At 49.8% G+C, this 1970-nt stretch overlaps 1 protein-coding gene across 1 annotated transcript; it reads left to right on the top strand.

Moving 5' to 3' along the window:
- Window positions 1-1140, top strand: LOC110491168 (olfactory receptor 5AN1-like). The gene has a single exon (XM_021564517.2). The coding sequence runs from the start codon at window positions 1-3 to the stop codon at window positions 1138-1140; it is 1140 nt and encodes a 379-aa protein (XP_021420192.2).
- Window positions 1141-1970: the final 830 nt, after the last annotated feature.

Here is a 1970-nt window from a genome sequence, read left to right as displayed (position 1 = left end):
ATGGCTCATAAGTTCATCATGAATTCCACTCAGGTGTTCAACCGCACGGGTCCATGCGTCGCTCATACTTTTGAGAACGGAACGGAAGATGACAACCGCAACTTCGACCTAGGAGGCTGCCTCTTTTTGTTCATAATGCCATTTGATGCAGTCGTGAACGTGCTGGTTTTTGTGTTCTTGATGCTCACAATCCTGTCTTTGGCTGTGAACGGATTCACTTTGTTGGGACTGGGACGCTCGGAGGACCTATCTTGGGAGCCACGCTACGCCCTGCTGAAGAACTTGATTCTGAGTGACATGGTGCAAACCATCAATTTGGGCCCCTTTGTGACCCACTGCTTACTGCAGAGAAGCACAATGAACTTTAACACCATGTGCCTCGTCCAGTATTTCACCGGCAGCGTCTGCATCTTCATCACCCTCATCACCATCACCTGCATGGCCATTGAGCGATACCTGTATGTGTGCCATGCCATCCACTACCTGTCCATCCTCACCCCTCTGCGCCTGCGCCTCACCGTCGGCCTCACCTGGGTCTTGTCTATCAGCGTTGGCTGCGTTAACTTCACCCTGTTACACCAGGGGGAAGGGGAGTACGGCACAGCAACGTCTGGACTCATATGTGAGCCTGACACCGTGGAACGCCACATGGGTTTCCCCAGGGCAGCGGCTATCACCCGCAAGCTGGTGGGCTTCATCTTCACCCTGCTCTGCCTCCTCAGCTACTTATTTGCCTATGTACGGATGTACCAGGACGCCCGCAATGCTGTGGTGCCCTTCAACACGGTGAACACTCGGGCGCGCAACACTGTGCTTTTCTACTGTGGGATGGTGTTCCTGCAGCTACTCCCTATGTTCCTCAAGATCACCTCGGATGCTCTGTGGGAGCTGGAGGGCACAGGGGCCATGATGACCGCCCTCTCCGGGGCTGGGACCTCGCTGTCTGCTGGAACTCTGCACATCTCCCTCCTGATCCTCATCATGGTGCCTCCCTGCATCAACCCACTTATCTTTGGCATTCGCAATTGGGAGGTACGTCAGGCGCTGTTCAGACTCTTCCGCTGGAAGGGCAAACGCCCTGAGCTGGAGCTGGAGAGGACGTGGGTGAGGTCACAGCACAGGGTAGGTGTGTTGGAATGAGGCAGAGGAGAGGTGGGAGAGGTGTCTCCCAGAAATGGCAGCTGAGAAGAGGGACGATGAGATGCATTCAATTTGGAATGAGCGCGAAGGGAATTTACAGTAAGGACCAAGCTACAGTAACGACCAAAGTACAGTGAGGACCATAATACAGTAAGGACCATAGTACAGTAAGGACCATAATACAGTAAGGACCATAGTACAGTAAGGACCATAATACAGTAAGGACCATAATACAGTAAGGACCATAATACAGTAAGGACCATAGTACAGTGAGGACCATAATACAGTAAGGACCATAATACAGTAAGGACCATAATACAGTAAGGACCATAGTACAGTAAGGACCATAGTACAGTAAGGACCATAATACAGTAAGGACCATAGTACAGTAAGGACCAAAAATACCAGTTTTATAATATTATACTGAATGTATAATTATCTGTACCATGCAATTATAGTTGGCCAAGGCGTGCTATTTAATCAAGCTCCAATACAAGTATTGGTGTAGTGTTTCGGAAGGCATCTGATATTGTATTGAGATAATTGGTTCTCATTTACAAGGGCAAATGCATTTCCACATGCTGAGATGTTAGTGACCACCACAGGCTTTTACTGTTCTTGGACTGTTTTCCTCTTTCATTATCTTTGGGCTCCCGAGTGGCACAGAGGTCTAAGGCACTGCATCTAAGTGCTAGAGGCATCACTACAGACACCCTGGTTCGATTCCAGGCTGTATCACAACTGGCTGTGATTGGGGGCGGCGCACAATTGGCTCAGCGTCATCTGGGTTAGGGTTTGGCCGGTGTAGGCCGTCATTGTAAATAATAATT

The sequence above is a fragment of the Oncorhynchus mykiss genome, chromosome 16 (genome assembly GCF_013265735.2).
Source record: "Oncorhynchus mykiss isolate Arlee chromosome 16, USDA_OmykA_1.1, whole genome shotgun sequence".
Taxonomy (NCBI): domain Eukaryota; kingdom Metazoa; phylum Chordata; class Actinopteri; order Salmoniformes; family Salmonidae; genus Oncorhynchus; species Oncorhynchus mykiss.
The sequence above is the reverse complement of the archived record's forward strand: the minus strand, read 5'-3'. Positions and strand labels throughout refer to the sequence as shown.